The 22,033-nt window shown below is 40.1% G+C and overlaps 1 protein-coding gene across 1 annotated transcript; it reads right to left on the bottom strand.

Moving 5' to 3' along the window:
• Nucleotides 1-13,858: 13,858 nt before the first annotated feature.
• LOC142632169 (uncharacterized) lies at nt 13,859-14,800 on the bottom strand. Its single transcript, XM_075806584.1, has one exon. The coding sequence runs from the start codon at nt 14,798-14,800 to the stop codon at nt 13,859-13,861; it is 942 nt and encodes a 313-aa protein (XP_075662699.1).
• Nucleotides 14,801-22,033: the final 7,233 nt, after the last annotated feature.

Genomic DNA, 22,033 nt, shown 5'->3' with positions numbered 1-22,033 from the left:
GATCTCTAAATCTAAATTCGCTACTATTTTCTCGCACAAAATTTAAGGGTAAATGTAATAAAATGTGTAGACATCATACAAATAACTTGGAGATTCCATAACTTAAGTAATTATTAGGTATTCTTAAAGTATGACATATACTCAATACTAATAAACACAAATGAAAAAAAAGAAAGAAAGAAAGAAGAATTTGTATTACTTGACCTACTTTTATTAGTGTGGAATATCATGTCAGTTAGATTAGAAATTTCCACACCACCAATTTATTGGATCAAACCTAATACGTTTCTTGACTTAATTCTATCTTCTTTCTTCTTTTGTCTAGAAACCAAAAATAAAATTTATATACATAGGTATACATCCCAATCAGTGAAAATATTTAAAATATTAACCTAGATTGAAGACAAAGTATGCCCATATTGGACCCGATCCAATCAATAACGAAGAATTGCGACTTTTCGTGTAAGCTATGGTATAACTCTTGGTGAAGAGTCACACCCTTTGGCAAAGGATCCAATTGTTAGGAGGGTAATGACCTTTAATGAAGGGGTGGCTTTGTGTCCATAAATATGACACTAAACATTGTTGTTGATGAAGTATGAAATTAATATGCTGTATGTTTTGGACTTGGTGATAAATTGAAGAACTGAATAAGAAAGATCATGTTATTGGAATGCATCAGAATGGTGCTAGCCAAGTCAAACCGTTCAAATCGCATTTTATATACTGCACCGCATATGTGGCCGTAAAAATGAGATGTGGTGCGGTTATGATTTTGGCTAAACCACACCACAAAGTGTAGTGCTAAAAATGACCTAAAGCCGCACCGCACCGCACCGCACCACGAACATCCCTACGGTCAAGGACTCTCCTATGCCTAGGTCAGAACTTCTTTTAGGATCTCCACAAACATTCAAAAGTATAAGAGTTAGAAAAGTGTTTCATCACTTTCATGTACCTTTGATTAGGTGAAGTCTTCCTTTATGTTAGAGATATATTAGACATATTAGCCCAATATAATAGGCCCAAGCCCACTCTTGCTTGTACTAGTAATCTAGGGCTTAGTCGCCTATATATACTCATGTTAAAGTTTATTGTAATACAGATTATTGTACTACACTCTTACATAATAAAAATTTAGTCCTTAAGGGATTCCTCTGTGGATGTAGGCCGACAAGGCTGAACCACGTAACCCTCGTGTTCTCGATGTTCCTATTCTATGCTTCCCCTTCCACATCTATTCTAGCATATATAACATGGTATAACACATTACATTGCTAATATATTTAATATGGTATCAAAGCCAAACTTCATTCTTGGCATCAAACAAACATCTCTACACAGCAAAGAAGATTCATACATGCATAGCACAGATTCACAGTGCCCCTACTTAACTTCAGATCTAGACTCCACGGCACCATGCAGCTGCCATGGGTCACTGCTATGTCAAAATCCTCAAGTCCAAGCAATTCGTGCCTCTCCTAATCAGATTTGTGCAAATCGAGGCTTCGCCTGACAAAACCAACCACACAGATGTGCTCAACGGACTCTTATGACCAAAACCTAGGAAGCTGGTCTCCATAGGAATCTGCACACCTCCATGCGCCAACCAAGATTCCAGCACTCACTCCACGCGCCGCCACAGATTCCTGACTCCTAGATCGTCTTTTGGGCACACGCGCCACCATGAAGGCTTTATCATTTACTAATCTATGTAGTTAAAGAATCTGGACCTCATACAATTGTACATGCGCCCTCACGCGCCTCCTGGGTTTCTATCTTGCCACCACGCGCCATCCACGCATCGAAAAACCTAATGATGTCATGCTGACGTCAACTTGTCCACCTCAGTGACATGCAAGCATGCCACGTCATCAGCCACGCAAGTCCCAGTCCACATCAGCGCCACGTCATCAGGATGAGGCGGTGGCTCTACAGCTTGATCCCTAACTCGACCTGGAAAACCCAGAACCGACTCGGGCCATGTAGCCATTGACTTTGGCCCTGAATCTGTTGACTTTGGCTATTGACTTTTGACTAAAAGTTAAAATTTTTGAAATGGTCTATCTTGCTCAGTTTTCGTGTAGATTCCAATTTTGGACCCCGTTTCTTCATTTGAAACTCCAAAATTGGCCAATTGACACATTCTTCATTGTGGTTTCTTCAAAGGCATTTCCAAGTGATCTTCTCATGTTTATCCAATAAACCTTTATCGAGCTTCTATTTTTGAGTTTGAGAGGGGGAGGGGGTGTTAGAGATATATTAGACATATTAGCCCAATGTAATAGGCCCAAGCCCACTCTTGCTTGTACAATAGTCTAGGGCTTAGTCGCCTATATATACCCATGTTAGGGTTCATTGTAACACAGGTTATTGTATTACACTCTTACATAATAAAGATGTAGCCTTTAAAGGATTCCTCCATGGATGTAGGCCGACAAAGCTGAACCACGTAACCCTCGTATTCACAATGTTCCTATTCTATGCTTCTCTTTCCGCATCTATTCTAGCATATACAACATGGTATAACACATCGCACTGCTAATATATTTAACATTTTATATAGAGAGTCTTAACTGGGTTCACTTGTTTAGTGCCACTACTCTCATGAAGACAAGTGGGTTTAGTGGGGTGAGTGAGAAGTACTTGTTAGGTTTTAAGACCTTAGGGACTAATGTATTAGAACTTCAATGTGTATTGTGTTGGCAAACCATGATCAAAACATTTAGTTTAGGTTTAGACTTGCTCAAAGTTTGGTTTAATGTAAGTTTGCAATCGAGTAGTTGCAGGAAATTACTGTTCTATTTCAGCACGGCTCGATTGATTGAAGAATAGACTCAACCGATCGAGAATCGTGCATTAGGAATTTTTTGCAGAATTTTAAATCGACCCAAACAACAGTTCAAGCCCATTAAGGATTAGGGTTTCAGATCTACTTCTCCCACTATATAAAGGAAACCCTAAGCACGTTTTTAAAGACTTCTAAGAGAGAGAAGAGTGTGCCTCTTTTTATCTACGGTTTTGTACCCAAACCTCTCTAGAGTCTTTGTTGCTCATATTGCTGTTTGTGTGAATCTCTTGTGAGATCAGAGAGGTGCTTGCCTTCACACAAGCTTGAGATTATCAAGAAGGAGATTTTTTCGAGAGCTTGATGATCATTCAGTTGCTGCCATAAGAGTTTAAAAATACACAAGTGGGGGTGCTTGTACTTGCTGGAGAATCCAAGAAAGAAGGAGTCTGTGGTCTAGGAGTTTGCACGTGGTCGTGTTAGTAAGTTCTACTAGTGGGTAGCAATAGGATGTTAGTGGTCTAAGTCGCTATTGTACAACTTCGATTCTTTCATAGTAGATTCAATTTACCTTGAGGATAGCTAGGTTAAATCCTCCCCAGGTTTTTTACCCGTTTGGTTTTCCTGGGTCATCATATCTTTGTGTTTTTTATATTCCGCACTTTGCATTGATATGATTATATGATTGTGTTAACCTAGATCTGAAATTTGGATTAAGTAATAATTTGGCTTGTTAACTAGGTTAATCCAATTGTGGTTTAAGAGGTCTAAACAAACTCTACAAGTGGTATCAGAGCGAGTAGCTCTTTTGTTGAAGATCTTTTGATCTTTGAGCTGATCCTTGATCCCTGTTATCATAAATAATTTGAAGTGTCTTTCTGCTCATGGTTGTGATGATTTGAATAAAAAGGACTCTGTTGTTTCTGTTGATTTTATTGATGCTTGTGAAACTCTTCGTAAGGAATTATTGAAATCTTTGAAAATTGCTAAGAAATTTAAGGAAGAGTTAAAATTGGCTAATCTTGAAAAAGAGGAATTCGTTGTTAGATTAGATGAATCTAATAAAAAAAATGAATTTTTGAGAAATCAAATTTCCTCTCAAGATGAGAAGATGAAAAGCTTGGAACAAGAGTTAGTTGAATCTAAGGTTAAAATTGAAAATTTGACTAGTACCAATCCTGTTGTTGGTAACAAAAGTGCTTCTGTTTCTCTTAAGCCTAAAACTGAGAAATTTTATATCCCTCCTTTCAAGAGGAATAATAAAGAAAAGGCTTATTTTGTTAGGTTAGACAAAGATAAAAGTTCTGATGTAGACACTGAATTTTCTAAACCTATATCTAAACCTACTGCTAGTGTGCAAAAGAAATCTGTTTTTGTGCCTACTTGTCACCTTTGTGGTGTTGTTGGTTATATTAAACCAAATTGTTCTTTGTTGAGACAAAAACCAAAATCTGAGACTAAATTTGCTGTTAGGAATACTGATGTTCCTAAATTTGTTCCTGTTTGTCACTTTTGTGATGTCTCCGGTCACATTCGTCCTAATTGTCATAAATTAAAATTTAAACATTCTGTATTTCAATCTAGGATATGTGATGATATTTCTCCTGTCATGAGTCTAAATAAATTGTTTCATATGCTTTTGAAAGAGTTAAGCTTGTTGGCTTGTGAAAAGAAATTGCAGGATCTTAGTTTTTCTTAGAAGATTGGTGTAATCCCTCAAATACACTCTGCTTCTCATGAATTTTCACCTACAAAGCCGAACACTCGTGCTATATGGGTGAGAAAAGATTCTCTAAGGTGAGTGTTGTTTACTTGTCCTTGATTTAATTCTTTCAATTAATTGTGGACATGTTTTATTTTAGTTTTTGGTTTTTTTATTTTCTTAGGTTGTTTTGATTATTCAAAAACCCAAAAACATTGAAAAATTTCAAAAAGACAAAAATATTTTTATTTTGTGTCTTGTTTTATTTGTTTTGAGGATTACATGAGTTATGATATCTCTCTCTTGATTTAGAACATGCTTGACATTGTGGAGAAACTTGAATATTATGTGCTATATAACTGCTAAACTATTTTTGATTTTGTGTGAGTATGTACTAATTTGTACATGTACTCAAGGGTTAATTAAGAAATTGATATTTCTTATTTCTGTACCCTCTATAGCTTAGTTAAGCACTGTCATGCATTGCATTTGCATTGTTCATTTAGTATAATATGTGCTTTTAGTTTTGGTAATAAATTTTTTTAAAACCAAAAAGATTTTTGTAATCTTGGTTGGTCATATTATCTTTACATAACATGTTTATGTACTTTGTTTAGCTTGGATGAGCTTATTTTATTGCACTTTACTAGTTTGAGTTTTGTGGTGTATGTTGTGTGGGAAGATGTTTGTAGTTTTTGATCATATGATCTTGATATCACATGCTTTTGGTTGTCGGACTTGAACTTTTTGAGAAAGACATAAATAACCACCTCACCACTGTTTACTAGCCAATCATGAACACCTTAGTGCATATCGTAAGATTTTGTGCTTGAGAAAGTGTAGCACATGCATAAAAAGAACATAAGGTGTAGCCTCAGTTTAAATGCTAAAATTGGTGTGTACATTATTGGACTATAATAATTTCAATCAATTAAAATTGGTGTGTACATTATCCCGGCTAATTCTTAATAAGTTTCTAAACAAATTAAAATTTGTGTGTACAATATAAGGCAAATCGAGAAACTTACATGATTGCAAGCTTTTATTCTAGGAGATGTGAAAGTTATATGATGTAACTCTTTGAGAGATAGTCTCTTTTAAATGTGTGTGATGGATTTTGTAGAAATTGTGCTTAATTACTATTTACATATCACCTCAGATGTATCTCAAGTTTTTGCTAGTTGCACACACTACACAAGTTACTCTTTGTTAAACTTGGTACATGTTATTGTGTGTGAATTTGTTTTGGCCATCCAAGATTATATGTTTCTTGATTTTGATGCAAAATGTGTTTAAAGTTTGTGTTTTGAGGACAAATTGGTTAAAAATCTTTGTTTTTAAAGATCTGGGTTGAATACAAGTGTTTTTGAAAAACTTTTGATCTCATACTCATGCATTTCATTCATAAAATACAATGCTTTGAGGAGTTTCTGCATAAAATTGCTCTGTTTTTCAAAAATTTAAGTTTTCTAGATTTTCGATCGATCGAAGTTGTTTCTCGACCGATCGAAATTGCGATAAAAATTTTGGTTTGAATATGCCTGACTCGATTGGTATTCGATCGATGCTCGATCGATCGAAACTAAAAAATTTTCAGTTTCTATGTTTTTGACCAAATTATTTTTCGTGCATCATTTGTGTTTTGGATTCACATGTATTGCATTGATTTTTGTATCCATCTTGTAGTTTTGCAATCATATCTCTCATTGTTTTCACACATACCATGCATACACTTTGCTAAATTGGGTACTCAACTTGATTTAAAAATTGATTGATTAATTTTTGAGTCCTTTGTACTTTCTAGTATATGCTATTTTCATGTGTGAACTATAGAAAATATTTTTCTTAAGAGATATGATGAATAATCAATGTGCAAATATTTTCTCTACTCATGCAACTGTTTATGGGTCACATAGTGTCAAGTTTGCATTTATTGAAAGAGAAAATATTTTTCTTCATGTGTATCCTTAACTTAATTTTTTTAAAGTTTGGTTTGTGTTTTTTTTTATCCCCACCTCCTATATTTTCCCCAAAATTATTTTTTCCCAAATATTGTTTTGTTTTTCCTATTTTTATAGGGGGGAAGCTTGTTTTAAACTTTGTTGTTCATAGGGGGAGTTGTCTCTATTTTCTATAGAGTTATCTTGTTTTGTGTTCCCTTAATTCTCTATTTCCTCTTGTTCTCTGTTGAGTTGTTACTCTTTGTTTGAGTTATCTTTGTCAATACGTGACAAATAGGGGGAGATTTAAATGAAATGTGGGAATATGTGTGGAAAATACAAGAATGTTCTGTTTAGAGGGAGTTGAAATTGTTTTTGATGTATCTAACTTAGGGGGAGAGTTAGTTTGCATATTTTTTGTTTTAATGTTTTTTTGTCACACATGCGTTTATGCTTTTGTTGAGTGTTTCAGGAATATACAGGTTAATTCAGTCGTGCTGCTGTCTACACTTGCAACTGATAGATAGTAGTTAGGTTGAATTGAGTTTAGTGCTTTTTAAATCTGACTGGGCTTTTTGTAACTTTGAGCATTTCATGTTTGTGATGTGTTTTGTCACGGATTGCCAAAGGGGGAGATTGTTAGGTTCTAAGACCTTAGGGACAAATGTATTAGAACTTCAATGTGTTTTGTGTTGGCAAACCATGATCAAAACATTTAGTCTAGGTTTAGACTTGCTCAAAGTTTGGTTTAATGTAAGTTTGGAATCGAGTAGTTGCAGGAAATTACTATTCTATTTCAGCACGGCTCGATCTTGATCGAAGAATAGACTCGACCGATCGAGAATCGTGCATCAGGAATTTTTTACAGAATTTTAAATCGGCCCAAACAACAGTTCAAGCCCATTAAGGATTAGGGTTTCAGATCTACTTCTCCCACTATATAAAGAAAACCCTAAGCACGTTTTTAAAGACTTCTAAGAGAGAGAAGAGTGTGCCTCTTTTTATCTAGGGTTTTGTACCCAAACCTCTCTAGAGTCTTTATTGCTCATATTGCTGTTTGTGTGAATCTCTTGTGAGATCAGAGAGGTGCTTGCCTTCACATAAGCTTGGGATTATCAAGAAGGAGATTTCTTCGAGAGCTTGATGATCATTTAGTTGCTGCCATAAGAGCTTAAAGATACACAAGCGGGGGTGCTTGTACTTGCTGGAGAATCCAAGAAAGAAGAAGTCTGTGGTCTCGGAGCTTGCACGTGGTCGTGTCAGTAAGTTCTACTGGTGGGTAGCAATAGGATGTTAGTGGTCTAAGTCGCTATTGTACAACTTCGATTCTTTCATAGTGGATTCAGTTTACCTTGAGGATAGGTAGGTTAAATCCTCCCCAGGTTTTTTACCGGTCTGGTTTTCCTAAGTCATCATATCTTTGTGTTTTCTATATTCCGCACTTTGCATTAATATGATTATATGATTGTGTTAACCTAGATCTGGAATTTGGACTAGGTAATAATTTGGCTTGTTAACTAGTTTAATCCAATTGTGGTTTAAGGGGTCTAAAAAAAACTCTACAGTACTTAATCTCACATTTTGTAATAGTGAATTTGTATAATGAATTTGGCGAAAGTGGCTAAAAATTACTAAGTGTTAGTGTGCGGGCCAAAAATATATTGTTTACGTTTTTGGGCTCATAATCTATTTGTTTTGTGGGCTTTGAGTTTTCCTACTGTGGGCGATCCCTCGCTTTGAGACCCATGCAAACACTCAGGAACCTACGAGCTCCTCCCTTTCTCTTAATTTCTCCTCCACTTCTTATGATAGTCTCTCTCTTCTCTCCGTGTTTCTCTTTCCAATTGCCAATCCCCATTTCTCTTTCCACTCTTCTATTTAAAGTCTTAGGTAAGTGAAGGTGCCATGATTACCTTGCCTTACTAGTGCAAATGGGGGTTCAATTCTCTCAGCTTTAGGTGGGTTTATGGTAGGAAAGTGGTAGTGGCATTGGAACTGGTTCCCACCCTCATGAATTTGCTTGGCAGCAATGTTCCCAAAGGCACTACTGGGTAACGAGGTATAGGGGTCCTTCGGGCAATGATATCCCCGACCAGGTCAAAGACGATTGAGAGGGGGGGAAACTTGCCTGTGGTGTTTAAGTTAGTGAGGTTCTATTTCAGTTTTGGGTGCACAAATTGGGCCCGGGACATCCGGACCGAGGTCCATGGACCAAAAATGGGGGTAGGGCTAAAATAACGCATCACAAGGTTTGGGTTCGAGGCCCATGGGGCTTGGAACCTAGGCTTGTACGGCCTATGGGGCCTGGGGCCTAGGTCCGTACTGAGGTTTGGGCTCAAGGCCCATGGGGCTTGGGGCTCAGTCCTGTACAATAGCTCCCCCTTGATTCGTGCCAGAATACCAAGAATGAATCAAGGGTGATCTAAGTGGTGATGATGGTCTCCCGAGAACCCTGAGCATCATTTGTTACGCGAACATGGTAATTATCAAAGTCTTCTTGAAAGTAGCGTTATGCCAAGCTATCACATCAATATTTATAACCTGACGGTTTGTAAACTGTGTTCGCACGTGTAGGGGAGGTTACCAAAAAGGGTTAGGAGGAGTTTTTCCCACCTCCTGCCTCATTAAATGCCTTAACCTCTATGTATAGCCTTTCTTGGTTCCCCATTTCATCTTTTGCATCCTTTCTCTTTCAATCTCTTCTCTGCCAAGCATCCTCCTCTTGTGCATATACACTCCACTCCAGTTCATCACTCTCTAGAGCCCAAAGTAAGTTTTCTTTACCTTTTATCCCTTTCAATTTTTCTTCGTTCCATAGTTTAAAAATGGGATTTTCTCATCTCCTTACTCCTGGGGCTGCCTTGGCCAATTTTAGAGAGGCCTATGGCGTCCTAGGGGATGTCGACATTGCCTACTGTCATGAGGGCAACATCGCTCTTGAGAGGGCATCTGGTTCGAACGTCGCGTTCTTTCCATTGATGTCCATACTCGAGGGTGGTGTTAGATTTCCCGTGGACCCTCTTATCATAAGTACCCTTAGGTTCTATGGCCTATACCCCAACCAACTACCCCCCCATTTTTATAGAGTCGTTAGTTGCGTCAATCGACTTAATCAAATGTTCGGGTTGCAATTGAACCATCATAACATTAACTTTATTTATAAATTGTGTGGCAAAATTACAAGTGATTATTATTCAAAGCCTAGAGATATGTGGGTTTGGCTTATATCATGCCTGCCAGACTCCAATGGAAACTTGGTAAGAGAGTTTGTTTGGGTGCGTGGCAACTGGCTTGCCGATGAGCTACCTTGCCCGCTTTTCACGACGTGATGTTGGTCGATATCAGACAATTTTTAATTGTTAATTGCACTTATGATTATTTCACCCACATAGCGGCTAACCATTTTTTGTGTGGTCCCAATGCAGAAAGTGGAAGGTTTATGAAAGACCTCATAGTGGTGCACGTGAGGGATTTGAACTTCGTGCTCAGGTCCAAGATATTCGTGCACATTAACGAGCAGCTCTGGGCGTCGCACCTTATCTTCGGCTGCGATCCTTGATATACTACATGGCATCCTCTTAGGCCGGCTCTGTTGCTAGATAGCCCACTGCTATCATACATTGACGTTCGACACGCCAATTTCCTTCCTCCTTCCTTAACGGTTGGTGAAGCACGAGATCTCGGCCCCTAGTACACCACAACAGAGGATCTAACTCCGGTAAGAGATGAATCGACTGAGCGGGTGTCCCTAAGCCTTAGAGCTCACATTTCTGTTGGGGAGCCAGAAGCCTCGGTCTAAACAGTCGAACCGGCAACAGCTAAATCCGTGAATTCCTCCGAAGCGGAGACTGATCAAGAGGTAACGAGATGGTGACTAGGCAGAAAATTGGTCTATCTCACTTCATGCCCAGCGTCAGCCCATCGAGGCAACAGCAGCCACCTCTAGTAAGTCAAACACCTCCCCCCATTCTTGAAAAAGGCAGCAGACAACCGAGCAACCATCCATAGGCCTGGGAGACGCTCCACCAAGAACTCCTCCAACCCAGCCAACGGGGGGAATAGTCATACGGGAGCCCGTAGTGCCGTACAGCCGGCCACTCAGTTAGGGTCAAATGTGGCGTCCTCCTCCCGTTAAGCTGCAAGCTGGCAGCCCATCTTTAAGCTAGGGAGCGAGCCTATTCTTGCCACGGCCAGCATTAGGATTTGGGCCCAAGGCGAGGAGGCTGGGTTGCCCAAAGCCTGACCCAGGGCCTTCTCCTGCTCGAGGACGTTGGCTTCTATGGGGAGGCTGCTAACAAGTCCTTAACTTCTCAGCTGTAATGGCACGTCATAATGATAACTTTCCTTATCCGTTTTCTTTCTTTCTCTCCCCACTTTTTGTTTATTGTTATTATTATTCATACATATATATACCTTTTTTTTTTTGCTCGGGCAACTTGCACTTTTACCTAACCCATCTACCCGAATGTTTCTATGTTCTTAGGTTGCATGATTGACTCATATTATGAATGAACGATTAAAGGAGATGGCTGAGGATGCCGATCGGGAGAAGGCACTGAAGGGAGTCGTGGCGGCGACTGCAAATGAGAAGGGCAAAGCCGCAGTTTCTGCCGAGAAGAAGGTTACGGATTTTGAGAAAGCTGAGGCTTTGGTAGAGCAGAAGCGGGCTGATTTGGAGGAGAAATTGGGCAGTACCGAGCACAAGTTGGCGCAAGCAGAGAGTCTCAGCCTATCCCAAGTAGACAAGATAGCATACTTGAAAGCGTCCCTGGAAGCATGTGAAGATAAGTGGTACAATGCTGACTTCACGAATGCTGAGAACTCTGCCGAGCCGGTCGTTTATGAAGCAAGGAGCTCGGTTTCTAGGAGGGCTGGATGGCTACTCTCCAAGCCATGGGGGTGCCCGACGACTCTTCATTGAGGAACCTTAAGCAGATTCCTTTTCCCGAGCCTTCACCCATTCAGAAACCTGTTGCTGCTAGTGATGATGACATTCCCAGTATGAGGGATTTAGTGTGGGAAATCGATTCTCACATGGAGGCTATTGATCTAGAAGTCACTAGCACTCCGGAAGCCCAACCTACCAAGAATACGCCAGTTCTGCCCCTCCCCACTGCTCAGCCAGCTGCTGGTGAGATTAACCTGACCGTCCAACCGTGAAAATTTTTAGTTATTCCTGCTTTTTCTCTTCTTTTTTTATTTTATTTTACTGCATATATACTTTTAGATGGCTCGCCTATTGTCACCGGGCTATGGTGACTAAACAATGGTTTAATTTTGTTCTAACTCGTCAGTCACCCCAAGACTGGATTTTATTTTATTGTCTACAAACTTTTGCTGAATTTGTAAACAATCGTGGTTATCACCTGAAGCATCATACCTTACTTTTTCACCTGTAATGGCTGGTTATTCAAATCGGAGTTTACTTTGCTTTCAAATGTCCTAAGAATAACTTGCGTAAGGCTTCTACCAACTTGGTGATTAGGTTAAGCTGAGGAGCAAATTTCTGTCCTTAGGTCTGATGTTATGCGCCCACTTGATCGGTGATTAAGATTGAGCTAAGAAAAAGGCTACGGTGATTAGGTTTCCACCTGCTCGGTGATGAACATCGAACCGGGAACAGGTTTCTATCCTTAGATAAAAATTTAAGATTAGGCTTCTGCCTGCTCAGTGATGAGCATCGAATTGGGAATAGGTTTCTATCCTTAGATAAAATTTAAGATTAGGTTTCTGCCTGCTCGGTAATGGGGATCGAACCGAGAATAGGTTTCCGTCCATAGATAAAATTTAAGATTAGGTTTCTGCTTGCCCGGTGATGATTATCGAACCGGGAACAGGTTTCTGTCTTTAGACAAAACTTAAGATTAGGTTTCTGCCTGCCCAGTGATGATTATCGAACCGGGAACAGGTTTCTGTCCTTAGATAAAACTTAAGATTAGGTTTCCGCCTACCCGGTGGTGATTACCGAACCGGGAACAGGTTTCTGTCCTTAGATATAGAGATAAGGTTTCCACCTACCTGGTTATGGGAATCGGACCGGGGACAGGCTTTTGTCCTTAGAATAAAAATTGTTGTTAGTTTTCCGCGCTTTCGTTAGACGGGAAAAATGAATTAACTGACGACAGGGTCGTAAGTACAGACACGCTAGCTTGGATAAACAAACATTACATTAATATTAATAATATGCAAATAAAAACATTATGTTCAAGCTGCAAACTTGTGTACTAGTGATTAGTGATAAAATTTCTTCAAATTGTGAGCATTCCACGGCCAGGGAAGTGGCCTTTCAACTAAGTCTTCCAAATAGTATGCTCCTACACCAGTGATAACAGTCACTCTGTATGGACCTTCCCAGGTCAGGGCTAACTTCCCTGCATTAACTTCTCAGTTGTTCCCCACTACCCTTCGAAGCACTAGATCTCTAGCGGTAAACTCCCTTCTCCTCATGCTTTGGGCGAGCTTCTACTGATATTCTGCCAGTCGAATGGTTGCCGCCTCGCGGTGCTCTTCCAACAAGTTTAGCTGTCTGAACATTAATTCTGCATTCTCGGCTAGAGTGAATCCTGAAACCAAGCGCTACATAAGTTTATCTCACTTGGTATGACTGCTTCCGCTCCAAATGTCAGAGAAAATGGAGTCTCTCCCGTGGACCTTCTCGGGGTGGTCGATACGCCCACAAAACGTTGGGCAATTCCTCGGCCCACTTTCCCTTAGCGTCCTCTAGCCTTTTCTTCAAGCTGTCCACGATGGCTTTGTTGGTGGCCTCAGCTTGACCATTACTTTGTGGGTATGCCGAGGTAGAGTACCAGTTTTTGATGCTGAGATCGCCACAAAATTTGCAGAAAGCTTTGCTATCGAATTGCAACCCATTGTCTAACACAAGGGACTTTGGTACCCCAAATCTCGTTACAATGTTCCTCTATACAAATTTCTTGACATCCACATCCCAGATATTTGCCAGTGCCTCCGCTTCTGCCCACTTCATAAAGTAATCCATGGCCACCAATATGAATCTTCGGTTGCCTGTTGCCCGAGGGAAAGGACCAACTATGTCTAGCCCCCACTGGGCAAAGGGTCATAGGCTACTAACAGGGTTCAAATTCCTAGCATGTTGGTGGATCAGCAGGGTGTGCTTTTGACATCGCTCACACTTCTGTGCATACTCAATGGCATCTTTTCGCATTTGCGGCCACTAAAATCCCTGAGTCATCACTCGGTGGGCCAATGAACGTCCCCCAACATGACTGTCGCACACCCTCTTGTGTAGCTCGGCCAGGAGTTTTTCAATTTTGCTAGGGTGTAGACATTGTAGGTATGGCCCCTCAAATGACCTTCTGTATAGCTTTTGATCAACAGATAACTAGTATCAAGTAGAGTCCCGGCGCACCCTAGCCGCTTCCTTTTCATCACCTGGTAAACAGTCCTCAGCTAAAAAGTCAACGATAAGATCCATCCAGCATTGCCCGGCGGTGATGATCTTGAAACTCCTGTTCCTGTCTTAATACTCGGTTCAGACACCAATTCCACCCTGATTGATCGGGGCACCGCATCAGCTATCGATGATGCTAATATGGCCAATGAGTCGGCATGCTGGTTTTGCCCTCTGGCCACTTGGTCCACTCTCACACTTAAGAAACGAACTATAGTCTGCTTTACCAACTGTAAATATTCAATCATCCGGGGATCTTTGGCCTCAAAGCTCCCCTGTACCTGATTAACCACCAATCGGGAATCTGAGTATATCTCCACCTCTTTAGCGCCCAAATCTAAGACGACTCTTAACCCTGCCAGCAAGGCTTCATACTCGGCTTCGTTATTAGAGACTCTAAAGCCCAGCCTAAAAGAGTGCTCCACCTTTATTCCTTTCGGGGTGATAAATACGATTCCAGCCCCAGCCCTTGAAGCGTTAGACGCATCATCCACAAATACCTTCCACGGGAGGACTTCTATGTGGCAGAACATCTCCAATCCCCCCCTGGGGGAAAATTTCGCGATGAAATCAGTAAGAACTTGACCCTTCAACGAGCTTCTAGGTCTGTACCTAATGTCAAAAGAGCCCAGCTGAGTCCCCCACTTGGCTATTCTCCCTGTAAAATAAGATCTCCTCAACAATGACTGCAAAGGATACTTGGTCTGTACATAGACAGTGTGAGCTTGGAAATAATGGGGCAATTTCCGTGTAGAGTGCACGAGTGCTAATACCAACTTTTCCAGCGGCAAATACCTCGTCTCAGCATCGACCAAGGTTTTTCTGAAGTAGTATATAGGCAATTGCACACCTTGATCTCTCAGTAGCACGACGCTCGTAGCATGCTTGGACATCGAGAGGTACATGTATAAATCTTCTCCAGGCTCCGGGGCTGTCAACATTGGTGCTTGCCCTAAGTACTCCTTCAGGTCCTAAAAAGCCTTTTCACGTTCCTCATCCCATCGGAATCCCTTCCATTTCCTTAAAAGCTGATAAAATGATCGGCACCAATTAGCGAATTTGGAAATAAACCGGTTAAAGGTAGCTAACATGCCAGTCAGTTTTTAAACTTCCTTTGGACTGCTCGGAGGTTTGAGGCATTTCACGCCTTCAATTTGATCGGGTTTAACTTCTATTCCCCGTTTAGTGATCAAATAACCCAGGAACTTGCCGACTCCCACTTCGAAAACGCACTTATCAGCGTTGAGACGTAGCTAGTGTCGTTGGAGCATTTCAAATACTTCTTTGAGGTCGCCAATATGTTGCGCCTCTTGCTTGCTTTTTATCACCATGTCATCAATATATACATCGACCGTACGTCCAATCTTCTCCCTAAACATCCTCCTCATCATTCGTTGGTATGTGGCTCCAGCATTCTTGAGTTCGAATGGCATCACAGTGTAATGGTAGTTGGCATCAGGAGAAATGAATGTCGTCTTTTCCTAATCCTCGGTAGCGAGGGCAATTTGGTGGTATCCTGAAAAGCATCTAAAAAGCTCATTCTCGAGTGCCCATAAGTGGCATCTACCAGTTGATCAATCTTTGGCATAGGATATGGATCTTTCAGACATATTCGGTTCAAATCAGTAAAGTCAACACAAACCCTCCACTTGCCATTCTTCTTCTTCTTCACTACCACGGTGTTTGCAAGCCATTCTGGAAAGAACGTCTCCTTATAGCCCCGGCCTCCTTTAACCTCCCGATCTCTTGTCTGACGACTTCAACATGTTCTTTGGCTGATATCTAGGGTCTTTGCTTCTTAGGAGGATACAGAGGGTCCACGTTGAGTTTATGAACTATAAACTCAGGGTCAACACGGGCACCTCGTACGGGCTCCAAGCTAATACGTTTACGTTCTGTATAAGAAACAGCAGTCACTCTACCCTCTCCTCGTCCCTCAAACTTGCTCCTATCAAAAATCTCCTTTCACAATCCAGCATTATCTTCACTTTCACCAATTCCTCGGCACAACTAGCCCCCCTTTCTTCTCGGGGTTCCTGTGATTGCTATAAGGGAGCCTCCTTTATTGATTCTTTTTGCTTGATTTCCTGGCCAACTGTGGCTACCAAGCATTGCCTGGAAATTTGCTGATCACTCCGTACTACAGTGATACCCTGCTTAGTGCGAAATTTGACCTTCAAGCGTAGGGTGGACGGTACCGCTCCCATTGCGTGAATCCATGGCCTGCCGAGGATCACTGAGGACGGAGAATATGAAGTGACCACTATAAAGGCTACCACCACTTCCTTACCTTTCATACTTACAGGAATGGAAATCTGCCCCTCTAGGATCACCATCTAGCCGTTGAACCCCACTAAGGGTATATCATACTTGGAGAAATCTTCCTTCTTTAGTCTGAGCCCCCTGAACAGGTTGGGATACATCATGTCGGCACCACTCCCTTGGTCTATCATCACTCTTTTTCCTGTGAAGCCACTTATCCGAGTCATAACCACTAAAGCATCGTCATGTGGTTAAATCGTACCCTTCAGATCATCATCGTCAAAGGCTATGCTCTCCCGAGTGTATCTCGGCCTCTTTTGGAGGGGTTGCTCATTCGTGTAGCTTCCCACGGGCGCTACCATCAACACATTCTTCATATTGGGAGTCGTGCCCCTTGAGGCTGCATGAATGACTTCTATCACGCCTAGCGGAGGGGGAAGATGATTACCCCATGGCCGATCATCCTGCCCAGCCTCTTGGTTCCTAGGGCCCACCACGAACTCTTTCAAATATCCCGCCTTTACTAACAGCCCCAAATGATCCTTTAACACTCTACATTGCTCAGTGGTGTGCCCCTTGTCTTTGTGGTATGTACAATACAAGTTCTGATTTCTTCTCGACAGGTCGACTTCATCTTGTTTGGCCACCGAAAGTATGGCTCATGTTTGATTCGATCCATGATCTTGTGCACCGACTCCTTGAACGCCACATTCACTTATCCTACCTAAGCTTTCGGTTCTTGAATCCTCAAATCCTTCCTAGGCCTCGGCTAAAACTCACCTTGTCGACGATTGCCTACAACCGGGGCCTTACCTTTATTTTGAAGCCGGTCATCTTCTAACCGCTTATATTCCTTGATACGCCTCATCAATTGCCTCATATCCTCGAGAGGCTTCCTCGTTAGTGACTCTCGAAACTCAGAATCCTCGGGCAATCCCAACCAAGAGGTGCTTGCCGCGATTCTCTCGTTGCCCCCACCGATTTCGTTGTAAAGCTGCCAGTATCGGCTAGTGTAGTTTCTGAAGGTTTCTCCAGCCCCTATTTTCATTGATAACAGTGCGTCTACTGGCTGTGGTACTCAACTGTAGCTCATGAACCGAACACCGAACTCCTGGATCAACTCGGTGAAATTGTGAATCGAACCCTTCCTTAATCCATTGAACCACCTCAATGCGGTGGGCCCGAAGGAAACACCTTGTACATCAACGCATCATTATGGGCGTGCAATGACATCATCTGTATATAAGGGCTTACGTGCTTTACTGGGTTTGTCTTCCCGTCATAAGAGTTAAACAGCGACCGCGTAAATTTGTTCGGCATTAGGGCTCGCTCAATATCCTCAGAGAATGGCGATCGAGCAGTTCAGCGTAGGGCTCGACTCATAGCGTCCATTGCGGCATTCCTTGGCCCTCGCTCTTCGGGGGAAGTTGAATCCATATCTGCATATTCCCGTGACCGCGAGCGGTCCCAGTGACGATGGGGACCGGACTGATGAGACTCGGTTTTGTATCGACCTCTCGCACTTGCCGACCCTTCCTCGCGTTCCCCACGACTTCTCCTCTAATGCCTCCCTCTTGCTTCCAACTCTAAATCTCCCACCAACCTTCGTAACCGCTCAAGTTCCTCGCCCTGCTCATCGAGGTGCCGACACTCCGAAGTGCCCGACATTGTCTGGTGGGTTTGATACGACCTGTCCCCAAGGCCAGACTGCTCTTCTTCCCGCTCATACTCCCTATCTTCACGTCTCTTTTGCCTTCTTTCGTGCCAGGTAGATCCCCAGGATAATCTTCTAGAGCCGCTTTCAGCGTAGCTCCCTGACTGGCCTCCAGACATTTTCTCACTCTAATCTTAGCAGAATCGCAGCTTTGTAGGAATTTCCCACAGACGGTGCCAATTGTGCGGGTCAAAAATATATTGTTTACGTTTTTGGGCTCACAATCTATTTGTTTTGTGGGCTTTGAGTTTTCCTACTGTGGGAGATCCCTCGATTTGAGACCCATGCAAACACTCCGGACCCTACGAGCTCCTCCCTTTCTCTTAATTTCTCCTCCTCTTCTTATGGTAGTCTCTCTCTTCTCTCCGTGTTTCTCTTTCTAATTGCCAACCCCTTTTTCTCCTTCCAGTCTTCTATTTATAGCCTTAGGTAAGTGGAGGTGCCATGATTACCTTGCCTTACTGGTGCAAATGGGGGTCCAATTCTCTCAGCTTTAGGTGGGTTTCTGGTAGGAAAGTGGTAATGACATTGGAATTGGTTCCCACCCTCAAGAATTTGCCCGAAGGCACTACTGGGTAACGAGGTGCGGGGGTCCTCCGGGCAATGATATCCCCAACCTGGTTAAAGACGATTGAGAGGGGGGGAAACTTACCTGTGGTGTTTAAGTTAATGAGGTCTTATTTCGGTTTTGGGTGCATAGATTGGGCACGTCCAGACCGAGGCCCGTGGACCAAAAATGAGAGTGGGGCCAAAATCACGTGTCGCAAGGTATGGGTTCAAGGCCCATGGGGCCTGGGGCCTAGGCCCGTACTAAGGCTTGGGCTTAAGGCCCATGGGGCCTGGGGCTCAATCCCGCATAGTTAGAATCTTTGATTTTGTGGACGATGGCTTATATGGACGAGTCTCTCTATTCCTTTTAGATGATGGTGCGTTTTTATTCTCCATCAATTGTCAACAATCATTTATTAGAATGGTATTGTAAAGAACAACGCACAAAAATCTCTATCCCTTGTCATTCATCTCTGCTAGTGTGTTTTGTTCTTGTAAAACGTTACCATGTGAGTTTCATCAACATTCAATGTAGAATACTTGCAATATCGTACTTTTTGTAGGTTTGATTAATGAAAAGGTACACTTAGAATTGCATGTGACTGAAACACTCTTTTATATACGAAGATAATCTTTCTTTAACAATTAGCATAACCGAGATTATATTGGAAAATGGGTTCTTTGAATGCAATCAACTATTCTTGAAAAGTACCTCAATCCCGGCCTGTTCGTACATTAATGAGAATACCCAACAATATTGTCAATAGAAAATAATTATTGCCTACAAAATAACAATTAAGATCCGTTTGGTTGGAGGAGTGAAAAAATAGAAAGATGAAAAATTAGTGGGAGGATGAAAAAGTGGAAGGATATAAAAGATTTGGTTTTTCCTCATATGTGTTTGGTTGGAGAGGTGGAAAAGTGAGAGAGTGGAAAACTTTCTTGTTTGGTTAGAGAGAAAAATGGGATGATGGAAAATGCAGTTTATATAAATTGACTATTATGTCCTTATTATATAATAGTGAAAAAGTGAGAGGGCTAGGTGAGTGTAATAAAATAGGGGTATTTGTGTAAAATGCATTTCTCATTACTTTTCCCTCCTCATTTTCCTCCTAATTTGGGAGGATAAAAAAAGTAGGTCCAGGAGGGAAAACTTTCTCCCCTATTTTCTGTCTCTCATATTTTCTTTCTTCAACCAAATAGTGAAAAACAACATTTTTCACCCTATTTTCTTCTCCCTATTTTCTATCCTCTTTGTTTTCGCCCCAACCAAACACACCCTTAAAAATTGATTAGCTGGAAATAATTTTCACCTAAGGAGTCGTTGTCCTCAAATTGTGTTGACAGGACATAAGTTGTGACTCTTCGTGAACAGGTTACAACCTTTGGAAAAAGTTGCTTCTAGTAAAAGGATTGAGACCTTGGATTAACTATGCCTCTGTAAATAGGACACTACATTATTGTTAGACAATCGTTTAGAGTGGTGTTATAGAGAATAATCGTTTAACCCTTAATACATAAAGGAAATATCTCTGTCCTTTATCAATTTCTATTGGTGAATTTAGGTTGTAAATATCGTATATTTTATTTTTATAACAAACATTATCATCGTATGAGTCTCATCAATATTTTATTCATGAGAGACAGTATGCATGAGACAATATAAAACACTTATAAATATCTTATTTTTATAATTTTGATTAATGAAAAGGTACAAGATAAAAAGAACCTGTTTTTTTTTAGAGTTTTATTTGGTTCAATCATCAATGTTACCTTCTTTTTTTTCTTTTTTTTTTTAAATTATAGAAAATTGTTCAATGTTACCTACTTACAGCTTTTTTGACCAAAAAAAAATAAAAAAACAAAAAAACTAATAGTTATCCTTCGGCCTGTTGGTACAGGTTCTAATTTGCAGTTGTACAATCAAGGCTAATAGTTCCTAGAGAAAGAGAGTTTAAAAAAAGAATTATATTCTGAAAATATATCCTATATCCTTTAACTATACATGAAGATTTCAAATAAAAATGATCTTTTTTCAATTTCAAATATATAATAACAATTCGAGTTACCAACTCTTTGAAAAAATAAAAACAAAAACCAGTTTTTTGAGACAATATAAAACACTTATAAATATCCTATTTTTATAATTTTGATTAATGAAAAGGTACAAGATAAAAAGAACCTGTTTTTTTAGAGTTTTTTTTGGTTCAATCATCAATGTTACCTTTTTTTTTTTTTTTTTTTTAATTATAGAAAATTGGTCAGTGTTACCCACTTACAGCTTTTTTTGACCCAAAAAAAAAATACTAATAGTTATCCTTCGGCTTTTTGGTACAGGTTCTATTTCTAATTTGCAGTTGTACAATCAAAGCTAATAGTTCCTAGAGAGAGTTTAAATAAAGAATTATATTCCGAAAATATATCCTATATCCTTTTACTATACATGAAGATTTCAAATAAAAATTATCTTTTTTCAATTTCAAATATATAATAACAATTCGAGTTACCAACTCTTTGAAAAAATAAAAAATTTCCATTTTTTCTGTCTAGATTGGCATGGCATGATTGTTAGAAAAATACATGTTTATATCGCATACAAAACATATGCAGCAAAAAATTAACAGATCTACTTCATTCGCAATTGATAACATGTACTATGTAAATTTTAAAATTCAAGAACAAGAGAACGTACCTTAGTGCGGTGAAATTCAAAACAAAAGATCAGAAGTACTTGAGAATATTTTTAATCTTCACTCCAATTCCACTTTATACCCTAAAAGCGTGGTCTCTCAATCAGTTTCCAAAGAAGAATGAGAGAGTGGCTTTCACTCACACATACACACAATTTCATAATAGTGTCTCTCACTTAAAATTCTGTATGTTTCTCCTTTTGTATCTAACTGATTATCTAATTGGATTGGCATTTTGGGCATTTCCAATTGGGCTTTAATGTGGAGCATGAAGTGGGACCAAAAATGACTAATAAGACACTAGTTCTAATAGACCTTGGGCTTTTCTATCAGCTCTTGACAAGTCTAAAGTTACCATTAACTATATTTAATACTACTATATAAATATAGTTGCACTCTAGGCTTTATTAATATATTATATCCTAAGACTTTATTGTACATGCAAAAGTTTCATAAAATATTCGTTGTAATACAAAGTCATAAATGTAGACTGCCATTTTGAAGATTACTACATCTTAATTCCTTGAGTACCCAATTTAATAATTTATATTATTCATCATATATTTATGAAATCAAATTTCATAAATACATACTTTAGTGGTTAGGCCTAACATTCTGAATAACCAAACTTATTAAACTTATCTCAAAAGAATATTTTATATCTTCATTAAGAGATTATGAATTCCATCTTAACAACATATGTTCCATTTACACTAAATGTGACTGTCCAACATACTGAGGTTTTGATCGTGACTTTTAGATCTCACTCCTAATATATCAAAGCAACTTACACCTTATGATCAAGTCCATTATTCTCTTAGGATTAAAAATTCATGTAAATAGAACTCGTGAGATTTATATTCATTTGACAGTCGTCAAAAAAATAATAAATCTCACAGCGGTCCAGTTCAATATGTCTTAATTCTTAAAACATATCAATACATCAACTAGAAGTCTTC

Source organism: Castanea sativa, chromosome 1 (genome assembly GCF_040712315.1).
Source record: "Castanea sativa cultivar Marrone di Chiusa Pesio chromosome 1, ASM4071231v1".
Taxonomy (NCBI): Eukaryota; Viridiplantae; Streptophyta; class Magnoliopsida; order Fagales; family Fagaceae; genus Castanea; species Castanea sativa.
Note: the sequence above shows the minus strand (reverse complement) of the source record. Positions and strands in the feature narration are given on the sequence as shown.

What these genes read in the sequence shown, in the direction of transcription:
- LOC142632169 (XM_075806584.1), bottom strand. Translation starts at nt 14,800, where the DNA reads ATGTTGACAGCCCCGGAGCCTGGAGAAGATTTATACATGTACCTCTCG.